General features: G+C 37.8%; 1 protein-coding gene across 1 annotated transcript in view; it reads right to left on the reverse strand.

Annotated features, from left to right (window-relative positions):
- Positions 1–19,454, reverse strand: part of Cntn3 (contactin 3) — a 296,912-nt gene that overhangs the window by 105,185 nt on the left and 172,273 nt on the right. The window contains exons 6-8 of the mRNA XM_028872712.2: positions 9,187–9,390; positions 8,145–8,247; positions 3,484–3,668 (exon numbers count right to left, since the gene is read on the reverse strand). Of these exons, the coding sequence (XP_028728545.1) occupies positions 3,484–3,668; positions 8,145–8,247; positions 9,187–9,390 (492 nt within the window). The remainder of the gene's footprint in view (positions 1–3,483; positions 3,669–8,144; positions 8,248–9,186; positions 9,391–19,454) is intronic.

Raw genomic sequence — 19,454 nt, forward strand, 5'->3', positions numbered from 1 at the left:
ATTAGAATTGTATTTAGATCACAGAATGGCTATATATAACATTTCTAGATTTGACACTGATGTTGCAATGTGTTATATCTAAAGCATATTTCATTGTGCTCTATTTTCAAAATCCTTATTGCTAGATTACCCTCTTCAGAACTCTATTTATAGATAGTGATGCAGGTACAGAATATACTTTCCTCAGGTATATTTTTGAAACCTAAGATTGTATGCCATGACAACTTCAAAGGAAATGACAGCAGCTATGGAGCCTAATGATGAGCTAAATACTAATATCCATTGGAAAGAAACATCTATGGCTAAAGAAAAATATTTATTTCGAGTTAGAAATACCTCCCAATTAAACACAAAGTAATGAACAACTTACACATCTCTGTGCATTAAAATGAAAGCCCCCAAAAGATGGATAAGTGGCCTTAATGTGAATGAGATCCTTTATCAAAAAAGATGTAATTAAAGCAACTTCAAATTATGTTTGCACATCAGTTGGATCAAGGAGATTAATGAATTTTACTTAAGCTTTTCAAGACACCTGGAAACTGCTTTTTCTTTTTTCAGATGAACGTAACATACCACTTCTAATGGAAGCCACTCAACATACACAGTACATTCAGTCAAGTCCCAGCTTAAGTTTCAGATCCAAACCTGGAAGGTGAGATCTCTTAGAGGTTTCACATTGCATTATGCATGTGGTGTATGCCCCGGGATCTGCATTTGCATGCTCCATATGGAGCAGCAGTATATCTATTTTTGTTTAATTGCAACCACAGGAAGATTTGCCTTTCCTTTCTGTCTCCCATAATTGCTTTTTTGTCCAAATGAAATTGAAAGGAAACTATGGCTACTTAGCTTTTTTGTTTTTGTTGTTGTATAAAAATCATTTTTCCTATATGAAACACAGTTAACCCCAACCTACTCTTCCTACTTTACATTTGAACACAGTTTTCCAATTTCAGGAATCATCAGACCTACCTGAAAGGAGATGATAGCTAGATTTGGACAGGAATTGTTGACCTAGGCCTGAATCTCCAGTAGGAATCTACATGGGTAATTCTAATATTCTAACAGTCTTCTTCTCAGATTAGAACTCCCACATTAATCATGTCTTTTCTCCCTTAACCATAATCTGATAGTCAAATCCTCTATCACACCATTTTTCCATGAAATATTAGAGCAAATCACCAGAAAAATACATGGCACCTATTGATGCTATGTTACAATTTTAAGGTAAAATTGTAAGGCACCTTCAATTAAACTCTCCATGCCATTTACTTATGATTTATTTCTTAGGTGCATAAAGTATTATCTACAGAATGGACTAAGTGCAGCTGATGCTGTTGGTTTCCCCTTGCACACCACTTTCCATTCTACCTCATGACTAAAATATCACCACTCTTTCACTCTGCTATCATTTTTTTTTCTGTCAGTTCACATTTTCCATAAAATCTAGAGAGAAATGATTTTGTACTCTTTTCCAGAGGGAGGCTCTTGTCTAATCCTACTTTCCCTTGCTACTGAGGATATTAGGGATGGACATCTGAGCATGGGATTATAAATATTTTGTCTTTTTTTTTTTTTTTTTAGAGCTGAGGATCGAACCCAGTGCCTTGTGCTTGCTACCACTGAGCTAAACCCCCAACCCTGGGATTATAAATACTTTGGAGAGCAGAAGGATGTGAGTACCTGATGTGTTGCTCATTGGTAGCAGTCACCTTGTGATTGTCGTGGCAATTAATATGTAGAAAAAGGAAAAATGATTCAAGCAGAAAATTTAAAAAGTAGAGAAACTGAGTCATGGCCTGATGTTAATTAAATACTTGAATGTCAATTTAGCTTTAGTTATGCTTTCCTGGGTAAGGAGGGTATATGGTTCCTATTTGGGCAGCGGTTATGGGGCATAGAGTTAAAAACTGAAACTTTTAACACAGCAGTTCTCAACCTGTGAGTCTTGACCTTTAGAGGGTCAAAGGACCCTTTTACAGAGGTTGCCTAAAATTATCTACATATCATATATTTACATTATGATTCATAACAGTTGCAAAATTACAGTTATGAAGTAGCAATGAAAATAAGTTTTTGATGGGGGGGGTCACCATCACAGGAGGAACTGCATTCAGGGGTTGCAGCACTAGGAAAGTTGAGAGCCACTGATTTAACAAGTCAGAAATTTTCTCATAGTGCTCACTTCTGAGTGTGCTGTGATCCCTCAATTAGCAGAAAGAAGAAGCTAAGCTAGGGTATGAGGAATCTCCATTGTGTGGGGGACACAGAGCTACTCAGCCCCAAGAGTGAAGAATTTATCTTACCACCACCACCATCACCACCACAACCACCACCATTATTTCCATATCATGCCAACAACTTATAGCCACTGACATATTGGAAATCGTTTCTTATATTAAACTAATCATGAGACAAGGTGGGGAAGTTATAAAACATAATGACTTGTGCTATTAAAACATTCCTTCATGTTGTTCCCAACAGTTTCTAAAACCCTGTAACATAAGAAGCATTTATCTTGTCAGAGGTAATATATTTTAGAACTTCAAATTGTTCAGTGTTGTCTACATCTTTAACAGCTGTCTTAGCAAACAGTTTCCTCCCCTGCAGCATTTATGTACGCACCACCACAGAAAGCTGTTTCAATTACAAGTTACTAAAATAAATAGGCTATAATGCAATTTGCCCTTCATAAAAATTGGTGAATTCTTACTAGGTTTACAATGTTTCTAATAATTAAATTGCAAATGCATTCAGTGAGCTTCCATCTCTGTGCATTTTACAGATGTATTTTGTACAGTAACGTATTAGCACTTTCCAAAACATGTTTTCATCAAAACCTAATGGCATGTTTTAAACAAGAGAAATTTTAAAACACAAAAAGAAAATCTCATTTTCTCAAAAAAATAGTCCTCTAAATAAAAGAAATATTATTCTTTCCTTCCCCAAATTGAGCAGTGCATCAAACAAATATGATTACAAATTAAAGGCTGCAGACTCCAGATTCATTATTTACATTATTGGATGGCATGGAATATCTCCATCTAGAACAACATCTTCAGTGTATTTGGTTTGTCTAATGTAATAATTGCAATTTTTCTCAGCAAACAGTTTTATTCTGCTTTTCAAGTAAAGATTAAAAAAAAAAACTCTTCTAGAGGAGAAAGCGGCCAGAGAGAGCTGTCTATTATATTATTAAGTGTGAGAAAGGTCATGCAAAAAAAAAAAAAAGTGAAAGATTTCATTATCATATGAATCACTTTCAAAATGTAAAAGGAATATGTCTTCATGTTGGTGGCAAAGTTGCCTTTCTTTTTAATTTCTCCCTACTCTGATGGTTGTCTTTGCTTAACAAAATGAGCATAAAACACAGAAAATACAAATTAAATCCCAGTTTTCTGCTATAACTACCTTCACCCACCAAAACAGCTATGAGAGAACAAAAGTTACAAGGCAACTGTCCCCACAGCTGATGCTTACCATAGTACGTGAGTCTCCCTCTTGCCACATTTCTTCCTCGTGAATTCTCCGCAATGCACTCATAGGAGCCTGTATCTTCCTGTTGGAAGTTCGAGATTTCGAGCACACCATTGAACTTTCTCAATTTAATTTTGTTGGGAAATGGCATCCCATCACTTCTTCTCCAGTTAATCTGAGGAACAGGGCTGATAAGGAAATTGTCAAGTCATTTGCTGTTCTCTGAAAATCTTAGAAACTCAAAAACGGAAAGCTTTGGTTAAGAGAGCCAAAGACACAGGTTTCAGATGCAGGCTATTTCCAGGAGTAAATTCTTGTTTTGATGCAGGGTCTAACTAGGTAGCCCAGACTTGCTGTTCATTCCTGATCCTTCTGCTATGACTTCTGAGTGATGATTACAGGCATGTGCTACCACACCCAGGTTTACGTCTTTGAGATGATATTTTAATACAATAAACTGGTTATCTTTGTCAGTCAACTTATGCTTTAAGTGCAGAAAAATATGACAAATGAATAAGTAAATGACAATCTTTTTTCTGGCTTAGCTTATGGAATTGGTAAGGTACTTTCAATTTCTCCAAATTTCTTTTAAAGCTTCAAAATACATCATATACGTATACTTTCCTGTATTCGATTTTTCCCTTGCTTCTAAAGAAACTTTTAAAAACTTACAAAATCAAATAAAGATTAAGTTCTTTGAAAAAAATGATAATGCTTACAACCCCTTAGTTAAATTTACAAAATGGAAGAGAGAAGAACCAAGCTGACAAAATTAGAGACAAATGGGGTGTTGTCACAACAGATTCCCATGAAATCCAGACCATCCGCAGTAAACACTGACAAATTATATTTCAAAAAGTTAGAAAATCTAAAAGAAATGGATGAATTTGTAAATGTGCATGATTTACCAAAATTAAAACTGGAATATATTATAAATACATTTTTTCTTTATTAAGAAATTTTTTATTCATTTTACATATCAACCACAGATCCCCTTCTCATCCCTCCTCTCGCTCTCCCCGTCTTTCCACCCAACCCATCCCCCATTCCCTCCTCTGAAAAGGTAAGGCCTCCCATGGGGAGTCAACAAAGATTGGTACATAAGATTGAGGCAGGTCCAAGCCCCTTCCCCTACATCAAGATTGTGCAAGGTATCCCACCATAGGTAATGGGCTCCAAAAAGGCAGTTCATGCATCAGGAATAGATCTTGATCCTACTGCCAGGGCCTCTTAAACAGACCAAGCTATACAACTGTCTCACTTATGCAAAGGGCTTAGTCCAGTCCCATGCAGGCTCCACATCTGTTGGTCTAAAGTTCATGAGTTCCCACTAGCTTAGTTCAGCTGTCTCTGTAGGTTTTCCCATCATGATCTTGATGCCCCTTGTTCATAGACTCCCACTTCCCTCTCTTCGACTGGACTCCTGGAGCTCAGCCTGGTGCTTGGCTGTGGTTCTACATAAAGCAAATCCCAGGACCAAATGGATTCACTACTGAATTTTCTCAAATTTTTAAGGAAGTTCTCATCCTAACATTGCTCAAGCAGTTTGACAAGAAAGAAAAGGAAAGAGACACTACCAGGTTCATCCTATGAAGCCAGTATTATCCTGATACCAAAGTTGGATAAAGACATGCAAAAAAGAAAACTGCAGAGCAAGTCCCCAGACTAACATATAAATGAAAAAATTCTTAACAAAGTACTTGCAAACTGAATTCAGGAACACATAAAGTCATACGTCATGACTAAGTTAGCTTCATCTCTGAGATAAAAAGTTGGTTCAACAGATAGAAATCAATAAATGTAGTAAACCATATGAATAAATGTAAGGACAGAAATCACATAATCACCTTGATAGCTGCTGAAAAGGCATCTCACAAAATTCAGCATTCGGTCATGATGAAAGTCATGGAGATGTTAGGAAATCATCTATCATAGTTCAAAATAATAAAAGGTCCGTATAAAAAGAACCCATTGTCAATTTTACACTAAATTGTAAAAAACTGAGACCATTTTCTTCAAAATATGGCATCAGACAAGGATGCCTATGGCGGATTGAAAGAAAATGGCCCCCAAAGGGAGTGGCACTATTAGGAGGTGTGGCCTTGTTTTAGGAAGTGTGTCATTGTGAGGGAGGGCTTTGAAGTCTCTTTCATTCAAACTTCCCTCAGTGTGACTGTCAGTGGACTTCCTCCTGCCTCTGGTCAAGATGTAGAAGCTCCAGCACCATGCCTGCTTGCATGCTGCCATGCTCCCTGTTATAATATTAATGGACTGAACCTCTGAAACTGTAAATGAGCATCTCCAGTTAAATGTTTTCTTTCTTATTTATTATTTATTTGTATAATTTGTAAATAAATTTGTATTTTATTTAATTAACATTTTTCTATTTATTTTACATACAGGCCTTGTTTTAGGAAGTGTGTTATTGTGAGGGAGGGCTTTGAAGTCTCTTTCATTCAAACGTCCCTCAGTGTGACTGTCAGTGGACTTCCTGCTGCCTCTGGTCAAGATGTAGAAGCTCTAGGACTGACCTAGGCCCTCTGCATGTGTGTGACAGTTGTGTAGCTTGGTTTGTTTGTAAGGCTCCTAGAAGAGAGATTGGGAACCTGTCCCCCATGATGGATTCGCCTAGATACAGGGGGAGGAGCTAGGTCCTGCCTCAACTTGATGTGCCATGCTTTTTTTCAAGCCCAAGGGAGGCCCACCCCTTTCTGAAAGAAGATGGAAGTTGGAGTAGATGGGGATGGGAGTAGATATGAGGCAGGGAGAGAGAACACGAGGGGAGGAGATCAGTCCTATGCAGGTTCCCTAACTGTTGGTTCAGAGTCCATGAGCTCCCATGAGCTCCTGTCAGCTGTCTCTGTGGGTTCCTCTGTCAATGTTTTCTTTATAAGAGTTGCCATGGTCATAGTATCTCTTCACAGCAATAGAAACCCTAACTAAGACTATGACTCTCTCACTTCTTACATAGTATAGTGTTCAGATCAGTCTTAGAACAATAAAAATGATAAAGACAGTACAGAGATAAAAATGGGAAAAGAATTCAAGCTATCCCTATCTGCAGATGGCATTGCTGTATACTTAAAAGACCCTATATTATCCTTTTAAATAACATTACAAGGTACAAAATCAATATATGAAAATCAATTGAATGAAATTTGATTCAAATCTGTTACCCTATACCAAAAACACTGAAAGCACATCGAAGACCTTAAGTAAAATGCTAACACTTCTAGAGGAAAACATTGGAAATGTCTTTCAAAACACAGGCATAGGCAAGGACATTGAATAGAACTCTATAAGTCCAGCAACCAGCCTCAAGAACTAACAAACAGTACTGCATGAAATGAAAAGGCTTCTACACAGTGAAAGAAACAATAAACAGAGTAAACAGCCTACATAATGGAAGACAATCCTAACAAGCCATAGCTATGACAAGGGGCTAATATTACAAATTTCCAAAGAATTACAAAGATTAAACACCAATGACATGAAATCACCAATGAACAAATGGATAATGAAATAACCAGGCAGTTAGCAGAAGAAGAAACACAAATGCTGATGATATATTTTAAATGATCAAAAGTATGAATTAAAACTATTCTGAGATACTACTTCATCCCAGTCAGAGTGGCTGTCAGAGAAATCAGACAACAGATAGTGAAAAAGATACTGAGAAAGACAAAACCTTATTTATGGCTAGTGGAAATGCAAACTAGTATAACCAATATAGAAATCAGTATGGAGGCTTAACAAAAATAAAATGAATATATAACTAAATTTTACCATTTTGGGGACATATACCCAAAGGACTCCATACTCTACAACAGAGATACTTGCTCATCCATGTTTACTGATACTCTATTTTGATATCAAAGAAATGCAAAGAGCTTAGATGAAAATGTGGTATGTACTCAGAATGAATTTTATTCAGTTGTAAAAAAATGAAATTTGTAGAGAAATTGGTAGATCTGAAAATATAATACTACGTGAGTTGATTGAAAAATCAGAAAGACAAAAAAGGTATATTCTTCATATATGGATTCTAGTCTGTAAAATATATGTCTTTAAACATACACACTCACACGGCTACACACATACACATAAGTTTAGTTATGGTCTTAAAATCGAGAAAGGAGATCAAGAGAGGGAAAAATAGGTGATGAAGAAGGGTAGGTAAGCAAATGTACTTGCATGACATGAAAGAAGAAAAGAGAGGGATTGGATAAAAGTCAGGATCAAGTGTAGCAGAGGGTGGAAGAGAAATGGGGTAAGGAAAATCTATTAAAATACTCATTTGCAATTCTACAGTGAGATCTAATATCTTGTGCTACACTATAAAATAAAAATATTTTAAAGGTATAAATAAAAATAAATTATGCTATGAAGAAAAAAAAAAAGAACCCTCTGTACGTCCCCAAGTATTCTAACAACATATGGGATTGTTAGAGAACTTACTTCCCGCCGGGTGAAGGTGGCGCATGCCTTTAATCCCAGCACTCGGGGGGAGGCGGGGGGCAGAGGCAGGCGGATCTCTGTGAGTTCGAGGCCAGCCTGGACTACCAAGTGAGTTCCAGGAAAAGGCTCAAAGCTACTCAGAGAAACCCTGTCTCAAAAAACCAAAAAAAAAAAAAAAAAAAAAAAAAAAAAAAGAGAGAACTTACTTCCCAAGGGCGAAGCATTCCAACTTCACAGTTGAACCTTTAGCTGCTGGAAGAGTTTCTGGAAACTGGACTTCTATCTTAGGTTCATATTCACCCATGACACCTGTGAATTCACAATACAAAATTTGCTAGTGTCAGTGTTTCCTATGGTATGATTTTGTGTTTCTAAATAAAACTTTATTTGGCTCAACTTTGGACATACTACCACTTTCAGTGATTGAAATGATTGACTGGTACTAACCTTGACCAAACATGCACCCTGAATAACATTTAGAACTCTGGATTCATGGAGTCAAAAATACTGCAGCATGCAAAATGTTTTAAAAAAATTCATTGAAATGCTATATTAAATGTAATCATATCTATTTAAGCTGACATCCATAACATATTAATAATTCCTGGAATTTCCTATGGTACAAAGATTATAGGAGGGGATTTGATAAACCTCATCACATAGATGCCAACTTAAACATAATAAATGGCTCCCTGCAATCAAACCATGGTTATTTAACATGTGGGGCACTCTGATTCCATTATAACTGACTGGAAAGTGCTTCCATATTTGTATATAAGACATTATGGTCTATGAGATATGATTTAGTTTAATAAGTCAACTACCTAGGCTTATAACTTGGCACCTCTTTTTCTTCCCCCAAATCAAATATAAAATGTAGTCCATGTTGGTCTAAAACCCACTGTGTAGCCCATAATGACCTTGAACTTCTGAACCTGATATTGTCCTGTCAAGCTGTGTATTTATAGGCTTGTACCACCATATCCATTTTGTATAGCTCTGAAGATCAACCCAGGGCTATGCTACCTGTCAAGCTATAGCCCCAGCTCCTAAACTGGCTTTCTCCTGAATCTGACAGATACCTCTTTAGCAATGATCAGGGAGGTAATACCACAGAATTTTTTTCTATAATTTTATTTTAGTGAGATATTTTAGCTCATAACAAAACACTCACAAACTTTAAACAATTTCAAGCTGACAAAAATGCAAACAAGTGACATCATGGGCATTCCACTGTAGGTCTCTTACCATCAGAGCGTAGCACCAAAGGGGTTGGGGAGCCCAATACTCTGGCATTTGTTACAGTGCTAGTCACCACACATGTGTAATTTCCCACATCAGATGACTCCACCTTAGCTATGTAGAGGTGCCCTGTCTCTTGAGAGACAAATCTCCGGCTGTCTTCTTCAACAAATGATGGATACTCGTTGAAGACCCAAGCATATGATAGTTCTATCAAAAGTTAAGAAGAAATACATTTCATTACTTAGCAAAGTATGCCAGAGTCAGTTAGAAGTCTACAAAAATGATGTTTTTTTGCGAGTCATAGAAGAGCACTTAGGGAAATGATTCCACATTTATTTTACATTACCGTGGGGAACACTGCTGATTGGCATTCTAATGCACAGAGCACCTTTGCTTCCTTCTTCCTCCCTGTTCTAGGTTATGCTTTTATATGCCTTGCTGACTTCGCCCTTGCTCCCTTTTAGTTGGTGTCTCTATAATTCTATATTCCTAAATTACCAATCACATAATAGCAAGTCCTACCATCAAACTTATCACAGCTCCTTAGCTTCTTATGAGTAACACATAGTGACTCAATCACCACATAAGTCCCTCCCACAAACTCTGAGAAGCTCTAGGTTTCTCTTGCTCCTGGATCTTTGTATATTCTGCTCTTGGGCCCACAAAGACTTTGTCTTACTTGTCCTTTGTTCGTTCTTTCTTTTGTTCATTCGTCCTTCCTTCCTTCCTTCCTTCCTTCCTTCCTTCCTTCCTTCCTTCCTTCCTTCCTTCCTTCCTTCCTCTCTCTCTCTCTGTCTCTCCCTCCCTCTTTGTTTTCTTTCCTTTTTTTCTTTCTCTATTTATTTATTTATTTATTTATTTTGTAAACAGTCATATATTCATCACATATACTATTGGGTTTCAAAAAGACATTTTATACAAGCAAATAATACACTTTGACCATATTCTCACATGTGCCAACCCTCCCCTTTCATTAGTCCCCTTCCTAAGGAGTTTCATTTCTACTTTCATGTCATATACACATAATGGTTTTACATATCTCTATTAAGTCTGTGATCCACAAATGTGCAAGGACTCTACATACTGCTCGTGGGAATGTAACTTAGTTCAGTCACCATGGAAATCGCTATAGAGAGCTCTCAAAAAATTAAAAGAAGATTTTCCATATGATTTATATATGCTACTCTTGGGTATTTACATGGAAGACACTAAGTAAACATCACAGAGAAATTTTTACACGTTAATGTTTTCTGAAGTATTATTTACAATAACTAAGTTTAGATGCCTTTCCAGACATGTATGACTGAAGAAAATATGGATTTTTTCAGCTATAAAGAAGAATGAAATTGTGCCATTTGCAGTAAAATTATTTATTTTATTTTTAATTGTCTGTGTGTGTGTGTGTGTGTGTGTGTGTGTGTGTGTGTGTGTGTATGTGTGTACAGGTCCCTTCAGAGGCCTAAAGAGGTCACTAGATCCACTGGAACTGGAGTTCAAGGCAGTTGTGAGCTGACAGACCTGGGTGATGAGAACAGGACTCCAGTCCTTTGCAAGGTAGTGTGTGCCCTTAATCGCTAAGCCACTACTCAAACCCCTAGAGCAATGTCAAAGTTTATTCTAATGTAAGCACTTATTATCCAAGATGTAATGACTATCTCCTCAATTGTCTCTGTGGTAATAACAAAATGATCTCATTTTTTTCAATTTTATCTGTGGTGTTGGAAATCCAACCAAGAGCAGCACATACTTCTGAGTGCTTTACCATGAGTCACATCCTCAACCCTGATATCAGTTTTAAGCCAACTGTTTCCATTTCTACCTGCAACTAAAACATTAAATGCATTTATCAGGTCCCTTATCAGGTCCTGCATAAGCATTTGTTGGGTCAAGGAAGGACACATCATGGTAGAAGTTGTGAGCAAAAATCTACTAAGAGGGTCTTTACCAATTGTGGGCCAGTGTAAACAACTGTCTCTTAAAGAACTATACTCTCCTCTACAAGGATGACATCTAAATAGTATTAGGCTTCTATTTGAGGTTTTAGATCCTCAAATTATTGAGAGCTAAGTGTTACAAGGCAAAGTTTCTGTGTTTGCTTTACTGGCTTCCTTCTTCCTTGGCCCTGTTTTCTTTTGTAATTACACTAACCTTACTTCCCTGGTTAATTCCAATAAAGGTCTTCTAAAAGATTTTTTGATAACATTTGCTATCAATACAAATTTGATGAGATACAGGTAAAAATAGATTTGAAGCACAATTGTAATCATAAAATATCTTTCCTTTTGGAAAGAATGGACAATCACTTGATAGAAAGCACTGTGAAATGATGTGAGAAGTTTGGGTGAAAGATGCTCCAAGTACAAGGGGGAGGGGATGTGAAATTCTTTCATGACTGAAGATTAGACATAAGCATCAAGAGAACATTCAAACACACAAGGATAAAAGCCCTCCAGGGGGAGCACAGAGCATATAAAAGGCCAGCAGAGTAACTAAAGGCCTGAAAACCATGGCAGTAACAATCCATGGGAATGCTAGTGACGATGCTGTCTCAACCAAGGGAACACATTGCATGTTACATATTCACAAACACTGCCTTCTTTTCCTAAAGAGCGAGGAATATTTTATGAAGGTCTAATTAAGTCAATGATCAGATAGGAAAGTCCAAAGTTGTTTGTTGAATTTTATGAAAATATAAATTAAAAAAAACCTCAAACACTAATTCCCGTTTTGGTCTCTTGCTTACCCTCATGCTGCTTATTCACCCTATAACAATACCACATAAATCATAGAGGAAAATAATGTTGAACGAGCAGGATAAGCTTCTTCTTCAATTGGTGAAACTGGCTGCTACAGTAGTGGTGGCTCTTTAGAGTCCTCCTGTGGCTCTCGGCCAACCCACACCTTTGAGATGCCCCTTCCACATCATTTTTGTTTAATGGAGACAAAGCATTCTTTCTCTGCTTATTAGAATGCTCAAGACACAGAGTTAATACAGTAGTAGTCATCTCTTTATTATCCATCTAGATTAAAACTTTGTTCCCAGTATAGAAATTAGGCAATCAAAATAAATTGCAGTTTATCCAAAATAAGAATAATTGGAAGAAAGGATTCAGTGAAAGGGTCAGAAAACCTAATATATGGTAAATTCATGCAAGCAAGTATTTTAACGTGAGGCTGTATCAGCAATAGGTATATGTAATACCTTGGAAATATCACAAGTATAATTTTAATTTAAAACACTCATTGTAAAATAATATGTATTACATGACTCCACTTACTGTTTTTCTTTTCATCATAACAGTATTTTAATTTCATCAAGAATGGGATGATTTTTGTCTCTGTCATAGTAACGGTTTAGTTAGGGAAGCTAATGAAGGAAAATCAAACATGTCTGTGTGTACCTCTGGGATACTCTGGTAGATCTGGGAGACTCCTCTCAGGTCCCACTAAAGAGAACCCATTGCAGTGGAGGTAGATAAATGTCCTCTACATGCGTACTAGAGGCAGGGGCTGTGGCCCCAATCACCTGGACTCCTCCTAACTCACTGAATGCTCACCATTCCTGCTCCATGTAGGGTTTTTGTAATGGACAGCTTTGTTTGGAACACTCCACAGAGAAATTCCCAAAATATTTTCAGATCTTTGTTACAGTGTGACTCTTCTCTTTGTCCACAGATATGTGAACTGATGTGGGCGCCATGGGCCCTGGCCCCCGACTGTGAGTGGCTGCAGCCTTGCTTGCTGACCTTTTCCAGGTGTCCTCCCTATTCAGATTCCCTGCTGGTGTCCTTCTCACCTTAGGATCATCGGAGAGCTTACCAGAGGTTCTTTGTTCCTACATCCTGCTTGTGGTGTAAACAACTTAGGTGCATCCTGTATTTGGTGTAAGCAACTTGGATGCAAGAATGCAGAACATTGGGTCTAGAATGTAGACCATTGGTAGCAAACTTCTGCCCTCAGGGGATCCTCCATTTGTGTTGTAAGCCTGTATTTAAGGTTTCTTCCCTCTTTCAATAAACGGCATTCGACATCCAATCGTATGGATGACCCGCTGTCTCTTGTCTCTATTTTTTAATCCACAGCCCTTCGCTCGGACATGGTGAACGGGTATCGGTAATGCGGGCGTTACCGCTACAAACTGATTCTTAGTTGTTCTTCTTCCTCACTCTAATCCCTCTCCCTTATGCTTTTACAGGTCTTCCTTAGTAATCCTTTTCAAATCTGATCCTTTAATCTTATTTCAGTGTTTACTTCCTAGGAACCTGGAATGAACCTGGTTGCTGACATTGAACAGGAGACTTTTCTGTATTTAAAACTGTCCCTTTCTTTTGATCAGGAGGGAGGGTCTATTCAGGATCATAAACTTCCTTTCCCAGGGATAATTGATATTCTTTTAAATTACTATCAAGTTAATACCTTCACCTCACTTCCAGGTTTTTCAAATATGCTGGCGTCTGTCCTATAGATCAGCAAAGCTCTTCGGTACCCCAGTGAGAAACAGTATAAGGCTCTCTGTCCCTGACACCAAAAAAAGAGAAAGCTGGTTCACTTTTAAAGCAACTCTTGCCTCTATGAGGTAAATTAGTGGGTAGAAGGAATAAAACCCCTCATAATCTAAAGGCCTAATGAAAAGAAGCTGCTATCTGCAGCAGTGAGGATTCATATTCTCCCTTCAGAAGTTAGTGTCATCAGGTAGACATAGAAGTCAATCACCGACCTCTAAATTACCGAGATGAACTCCAACCTTAAACAGTCACTCAGTACTAATTTATCCACAATCTTCATTAAACAATGCATCATGAATAGTTTACACTGTAAAGGGTGATTTTAAAGTTTCATAAGCACTTCCTTTCTCTAAATATCCCAACAGTACAGATTATATAATGTTAAATTTAGGCACTCATTTATATGGATGTGAATCATAAAATAGAGCTCCTCTCTAGTACCACCTCAGAAAAATCCAGACAATAATGATTCTTGACCACCAACAAATGAAAACAAGGAGAAGAAATAGGAGTATGGAGGAGGAGGCCCTTGTAGCTGGAAAATACTTAAAGAGGAAATACTTAAAATAGACTTTGAGATGCAAGTAAGGAGTGAAGAAATACATACTTAATAAGGTTTTCAAATATCTAAATCAAAGCTCAAGAGTTTGGGTGAATATTAGTGTATTATGCAGAATACTGATCCCAGTACTCCAAATGCAGCCCTGCAGACCTAGGGATATGTTTGTCAGTAGACACACAAGAGGGACTCTGCAGATGTAAGTAACATGGGGTATTGAGACGGGAAGATTCTCCTGGGTTATCTGAGTGGGTCAAGAGTTACTGTAAGGATGATAATGAGCAGGAGGCAGAAGAGCTACAGACAAAGAGAAGAACCTCTGCCCATCAAAGCAGGAGTTTCCACTATCACAGACAGATATTTTTTTAAGATACCATGTTCTGAAAAAGGCTGTGAATGCAGGTAACCTGCAAAGGCCATACAGGGTAGGTGACAGGGGCTCCCCTCAGCCTCCAAAAGAACAGCAGGAATACGTATCTGCCTATATCTTGACATTTAGCCAACTAAACTGATAATTTGATTCTGGACTTGCGTATATCTATCCGTGTTACTATGTTTGCAGGAACTTGTCAATGTAGCAGTGGGGTAGTGTACACACATACCTGGCCATGTGATGGTGCTAAAGACACATACTGTTAAGGACATTGCAGTGAACCTGAACGTGCCTAATGTAATCAATCACCAGGATCCTTCTATGGAAAGACACACAGGAAGGTCAGAGAAAGGGCTGACTAATGAGCAGATGTCTGAGGGAGGTGATTACTTGCTGGAGGGCCAAGAGCCAAGGAATATAGGCAGCTACTGGCAACTGCCAAGAGCAAAGGCCATGAAGGCTTGGCCAAGGTTCTGGGAAAGAATTCAGCACAAGCAACTCTCAGTACCGTGCTGTCAATCTCAGGAAATTCCCGTTGAAATTTAATGTTGCACAACAAATTCATGCTGGTTTTAGTAACTGTGTTGTGCATTAGTAATAGCTATAATGGGAAATCAAAATAAATGATAATAGCCAACAACAAATAAATATTTACGTTTCCTAGATTTACTTCTGCAGTTGTCATAAAACACCATGAGAAAAGCAATTTAGGGGAGAAAGGGTTTATTTTAGCCCACAATTCCAGATTATAGTCCATCATTATGGAAGTTAAGGTGGGAACTTCAAGAGCTAGCCACAGCCGTGATCAAGAGCAGAGAATGCATGCATGTTCACCAGTGCTGTCTCCTTTGTACACTTACACAGTCCAGGACCTGAAACCAAAGGAGCAGTGTGGCCACAATGGGCAGGACCTCCACTTCAATTAAAGCACCCAAAACAATCCTCACAAACATGCTCAATTGCCAACATATCTAGAGGACTTCTTAATGAGACTCTCTTCCTGGGTGACTAGATCATGTCAAGTTGGCAATTAAAAGTAACCATGACATGATGCTACATATTTTGAATACAATTCCCCAAGTAATAAGAAGAAAATAGATTATATGATACTAGATTTAGAGATCCAAAGGAGGAAATCATGCTTTAAAGAATACAACTATAAAGGTTCATATATAGGAGGAGAGGCATGGAATATTCCAAAATAGAGAATCAATTAGAGCTCTCAAAGTCAACAAGGGAGTACTTTTCACAAATATGTAGACCTTTACAGACTCAGGGAAATGATTCCTATCTATGTGTAATTCTTCTCACAAGGTCATGAGAAGTGAGTAGAAGTTTGTACCACCCACATTGTTTATAGACTTTTTTGTCTTAAAGGAAAGATCTGCATCAAGTTTGCATTTGCTACTATATAAGTATGTTAAAATTTGTAGATGATAGGTCTGATTAAAAACATTTGAGAATTACACGATTTACTACATTCTGAAATAAAGTAAAATAACATCTGTGATACTATGAGAATTTACTTATAAAAAACTTCATTTGCAATAAATGTTAATTGAGTACTGCACAGCCAAATATATATCAGTTCAGTATCCTTTGGGAGGATTCAGCATCATTTTATGTAAAATGATAAATAAGCTAGAAGCTATGCTAAAATGATAATTTCATAGACACCAACAAACTAGGCTCTACATAACCTCTTGATGAAATCATAAATACACTATGGTTAAATAATATGGCCGCTAGGCTTTCTACTAACAAAGCTATAAGGGTATTAAAAATAGCAAATATCTTTTTTTTTAACTAGGGAGCTAAGAGTGTCTAACAATCAAAGCCATAAATAAAGAGAATAAAGATCTGAAACTCTGCCTTCTGAAAAGTAGTCCATGATGGATGATGTCACTTTGTCAGTCACATTCCTTCCCAGGTCACTGAAGTGTACAACTAGTCAATTTAACATGAAATATGCCACTCTGGTGTTTACCTGGAGAAATATTAATGCACATACTACTGACATTTGAGGGTTTATTTCTAGTTCCACTATGAAATTCTATTATGAAGGAGATTTAATCTGCAGCCCAGACATTTTCTAGAAGAAATTCTGCCAAACAAAAATGCAGTTAGGCAAAATTGTAAAAGTAACTCGGTCCATTTTCTGTGGTGCCAACTGGGGAAGTCTGACCTATTTTTAAGATGAGACTTATTTAAAAGTACAGGGAGGCATACCTGATGTCATTCAAGATTTTAGCAGCGATTCACACAATCGAAAATAAAATTATGTTCTGAGGTTTACAGGTCATGCTACATGGCTGACAGTCTGGGATAGAGTGCACATCCCACAAACTAAAACAAGGTAAAAACTAGAAAGAATGGTCAGTGGTTAGGAGCTGGCATGAGGCACCAGAGGCTGGGAGCTGTTGTTCAAAAGCTGTTTTAAAAATTGTTGTCATATACAGCAGGTTTCTCTGGGTGATTATGAATATTTACTCAATCCATTTTGACTTTGAGTCCTAGTAAGTCTGACTTATAAGTTTCTAAGCAGAACTGTATTAAGGCCTGAAATTATGTTTTTAGGTTAGCCCCAAGGTGAAAGTTAGGATCTTGTGCATGGTTGGGAGTCAAGCCCAATTTTCAACTGCCTGTAAACTAGTTTGGAGCATTCTTCCCCCTTCCCTCTCCTTCTCTCTCTTTAAATCAGCTGCCTCCTCTTTTCTCTGGTACCATTGCTAATATCACTGATATGATGGGGTTCCTGCCTCCTTATGCTCAGGGCACCTAGAAAAGCCACTGTGTATTGCTATTTTTTTTGTGATATGCATTTGTTTTCTCATGCTATTTTCAATAAATGTCCCCGGTCCAATCACCATGTCAGGCTGTTTACACTGGATTGACCTTATTCTTCCTTTTTTTTCCCCAAGGAGATCTCAAGTCAAGAGGGTGAAAGTTGAAACCATATTCAGTGGTAATCCCGTGGTCCATCAGTGGCTTTTGATACCCAAGGAGAAGTGGCAAAATCATTGCAAAGCTTTGACTGACATCCTTCCTCCCAAAAGGCTGGTGAAAGCATGTCATTGCCAAAGAAATCAGTTTACATTTCAACAGGGGGGAATGTAAGTCGTTTAGGCCTCAGATAGACTCTTCCAGGAACTTAATCTCTAGTATGCATGATGTTGGGGAAGAAAACCACAGAACAACAGTTAAAACATCTGTATTCCTTTTTCTCACCTCTGACAAAGAAATACTTCGCTAAACCAACTCAAAGGAAGAAATATTTCTTTTGACTCACCATATTAGGTACTGTCATGAAAAGGAAACCATGAAAACAGGAGTGGGAGGCAGCCAGTTACATCCTGCGGGAGTCAGGGAGCAGAAAAGGGAGAATTCTTGATCTCAGCTGGCTTTCTCCTTCATCCCTTTTCTGATCCCAGCCCAACCGTGATACCCACATTCATGGTAGGTCTTCTGCCTCACTTAATCCTTTCTAGATAGGTGTTTCTTAAACCAATCATGTTTATATATCACCATGACAGTATATAAGATAGAATTTGCTGTTTCTCCATTCTTATTATATAAGAGTTCAAAGACCTTGAAAAAATGTTAGAAAGCAATTTTAAGATTAGTTCCAAACTAATGCAGGAAATTATTGGTTTCATAACCAAAGCCTTCTAGTACAGTGAAAAGAAAGTGATTTGTCATAGGAAAATATCACATGACAATGCCTCATGCCATATGCATGCTGATCTGCCAGAGTGCTATGTCTTGGGAGTCCCCTTTCCTCATCACTCACAGTAACTAGTGGACAATTCTTAAGGCTTTAGTGGCAGTAAACAGCATTTTCTTTTTAAGTGCAGTCTAGGAGATATAAAAAACCTTACAGCTCATGGGAGCGCTAATTGGAGCCAATTATACTTGATTGACCTACCTTGCTATTAAAATGATATGCAAAATTTACACTGCCCTTGCAAAATGGAAATTTTCTTCAGAACAAACTAACTACAGGAAGCCTTCCCTGTAATGAATCCGAAGGTGGTGCTTGTGAGTTATAATTCCCACATCAACTCTAAGAGGCTAATTCCAGAGAGGGGCTTTGCAGGGCTTCAAATGCTACAAAAGAACCCTAGAGTCATGAAAAGGTGCAATAAAATAGCTGAAATAATTAAAGGCAAAGGAATCAAGGAACAGCATCACAAAATGTAACCCATTTCTCATTAGGTCTGATTTTTCATTTATGAAATTTTAAACTCTCCTTTTAAAGAATGCCATGGGAACATGATTGCTCTCTTCTATGTGCCTGGGCTTTTAAAACAAAATAAAATGTCCATTTACAGTGCTAAGTTGAAATGAGATCATTAGAAGATGAAGTCATCCTACTGTACGATAAGGCTTTCGGTCTTTCTTTTTCTTTCTTTTCTTTTCTTTCTTTCTTTCCTTCTTTCTTTCTTCCTTCCTTCCTTCCTTCTTTCTTTCTTCCTTTCTTCCTTTCTTTCATGTGTGTAGTGTACGATGTGTGTGTGTTGTGTGTGTATGTGTGATGTGTGTGTGGTGTATGTATGGTGTGTGTGTGGTGTGTATGTGTGTGTGGTGTGTGTATGGTGTGTGGTGTGTATGTGTGTGTGGTGTGTGTATGGTGTGTGGTGTGTATGTGTGTGTGGTGTGTGTATGGTGTGTGGTGTGTATATGTGTGTATGGTGTGTGTATATGTGTGTGGTGTACATGTATGTAGTATGTGTGGTGTGTGTGTGTGTGTATGTGTGTGTATGGCATGTGGTGTGTGTGTATGTGTGTGTGTGTAAGTGTGTGTGTGTAAGTGTGTGTGTGTGTGTGTGTGTGT

The sequence above is a fragment of the Peromyscus leucopus genome, chromosome 3 (assembly GCF_004664715.2).
Source record: "Peromyscus leucopus breed LL Stock chromosome 3, UCI_PerLeu_2.1, whole genome shotgun sequence".
Classification (NCBI taxonomy): Eukaryota; Metazoa; Chordata; class Mammalia; order Rodentia; family Cricetidae; genus Peromyscus; species Peromyscus leucopus.